This window comes from Austrofundulus limnaeus, unplaced genomic scaffold, assembly GCF_001266775.1.
Source record: "Austrofundulus limnaeus strain Quisiro unplaced genomic scaffold, Austrofundulus_limnaeus-1.0 Scaffold1645, whole genome shotgun sequence".
Lineage (NCBI taxonomy): Eukaryota > Metazoa > Chordata > Actinopteri > Cyprinodontiformes > Rivulidae > Austrofundulus > Austrofundulus limnaeus.
Window position 1 is genome coordinate 20,255 of NW_013954047.1, and position 2,244 is coordinate 22,498.

The 2,244-nt window shown below is 42.1% G+C and overlaps 2 protein-coding genes across 4 annotated transcripts in view; both read right to left on the bottom strand.

Moving 5' to 3' along the window:
* LOC106535986 (MICOS complex subunit MIC60) overlaps positions 1-759 on the bottom strand; it is a gene marked incomplete at its 3' end in the record, with an annotated part of 15,615 nt that extends 14,856 nt beyond the window's left edge. The window contains 1 exon segment of one of the 2 annotated variants that reach the window (XM_014033144.1): positions 579-759. In XM_014033144.1, the coding sequence (XP_013888598.1) occupies positions 579-620 (42 nt within the window). 2 annotated transcript variants of the gene reach the window in all.
* A 587-nt stretch (positions 760-1,346) lies between these two features.
* Positions 1,347-2,244, bottom strand: part of slbp (stem-loop histone mRNA binding protein) — a 6,186-nt gene continuing 5,288 nt past the window's right edge. For both annotated transcript variants that reach the window (XM_014033145.1, XM_014033146.1), the window contains exon 8: positions 1,347-1,755. In XM_014033145.1, coding sequence (XP_013888599.1) covers positions 1,699-1,755 — 57 coding nt within the window. In that variant the 3' untranslated portion in view covers positions 1,347-1,698. The remainder of the gene's footprint in view (positions 1,756-2,244) is intronic.

Sequence of the window (2,244 nt, forward strand, 5' to 3'; positions counted from 1 at the left end):
ATTTAATATAATCCTAATCGCTATTTCAGTCTTTCTATCTTTCTAATTACTTCTCTCTGTTTTTCTCTCTCTCTATTTTCTCTTCACAAAAAAAAAAAAAAAACATAATGGTGTGGAGGGGATGGCTATTACAGGAGAAGGGAGGCCATCCATAAAAAAAAAAAAGACTGGACCTTCGACAATGTTTATTACTGTGTGTTTGACTGATTGTTAGCAAAATATCATAAACAAATTCTAAGAAACCTGAATCAAGATGGCTGCCACAGACAAGTGACCTTAGTAAACACAAAACTCGGTTCAGAGCTGAACCTTGTGGTAGTAGCTGAGAGTTATCGATAATAGCACAGGACATCTCGCGATATTTTACGAGACTACACCAAACGTTACTTTGTAAAGACTACAAACTGGTATTTTCATGGTTAAGTTAGGGTTAAAGTCCGCGGTGGAACAGGGCGGGCGACATGCATTTAGTTCCCGTTCAGTCCGAGGTGTTCGGGTCAGGTCACTGAGCGGAACCTTGAGCTAAAGTTGCGGGTCAGTGAATGACACACGACACGGCGGAGGCAGAAAGGTCTTACCCGGGCTGTGGACCGAGCTCCTCGCAAACAGATTCTCAACATGCTCCTCACTTCTTCGTATTCTTATTATTTGTTCTCTTTTACTCGAACCCCGACCCGAACCCAGTCGCAAAGCAGCACATAAACTCCTCTCACTAGCTCCGGTCCAGACAGCTTCTTCTTCTTTGGTCTGAAGGCATCACTTCCGGTTTAAAACCACCTGTAGAGGCTTTACCGCCACCTGCCGGTGAAACACGCACTGCAGACAGCATTTTTACTGAGCTTAGTGATCCATCATCTTTTTATAAACGATCTTTGATCGTGCTCACTAATTTTTCATAGTAGTTTCAAATTATATCAAGAACTGTTGCCATTTTATTTTTATCATTGCCTCCAATTTGTTTTTCATTGATATTCAAAAATGTGAAATAATATAGTAAATATTACAAGACTTCAGAGTAAAACTGACTTGAGTTAAACCCATGTTTATGTTAAGGTTATTTGGCTGTGGCAGCCATCTTGAATCAGGTTGACTGTAGATGATCATCCAGTTATTTCCTGAAAATTACATTTAAATCCATCCAGTTGTTCAAGATATATTTAGTTAACAGAAACATTTTTACTCACTGCTGTGTGTAACAAATGTAAAATTGTACTTTCAGTACTACTGAATTACAGTATTAGTGTGTAATTAAAATATATATTTTCAATGACAGAGTGTTTAATAAACAGATTAAATGATGAATATGTGTTCTGACATAAATCCAGTCATCAAAGAACAAAACAAACTCAAAGTTGTTCTTTTTTATTTGTAACAATCAAAACAAAAGGTCACATCTGGATAAAAACCAGCTCAGGTCCAGCTCCCAGGTGCTACAGAGTTCCACACAGCTCCTGGTCCTGAAGGTCGGCCCAGTCCCCGGGGTCAGGACCAGTGAGACGGGAGTCTGTCCCAGCACCTAATCTTCCAGCTTGATTAAAAATGTCAAACGTTGCTCTGAAGAAAGCCTCCCTGAGCAGGAGATTGTGTTAAAGTCTAAGAACAAGCAACAAACGAGGAAAGGACACATGTCCAGCTCTACACGCTGACTCAGCAGGTTGTCCCGCCACACGCTGGGATCTGGAACCACGCCATGCTCGTCTACTGGGACGGTTCTGTCTTCTGGACTTTAACTGGAGTCCCCTCACAGTCCTGGTCCTGGACACAGAGCACACACGTGTTGTTTTATGAGGACATGAGTCGTACAGGACACTGCAGTTTGACACTGACACATTCAGAGACAAGCAGCTGCTGTCAGGGACACTTTATGAACGAGGACAGTTGGACAGGAAAAGAACAGTAACTGATCAGGGTTTGTCCACAGTCACATCACATGTCTCCTGATGTGTGGACAGGACTGGACAAGTCAGAGGACAACAGTGTCCACATCCAGTGGACGTCTGAGGACAAGCACATCTGGGGACGTATTGTCTGGTCTTATCAGGTAGAAATTAAGGCTGAATGATTTTGGAAAATAATCTAATTGTGATTTTTCACAAGACAGTGAGTTGGACCGCTTTAGGAAGGGGGAGGGGCTTACTGCATCACTCACTGCTTGCAGAGGAAAGGACAAAGGTAAAAGAATCCAAAACCACAGGGAAAAGTCACCACATTTCTAGTTATTTTTTTTGGAAGGTGGGGGTGGGG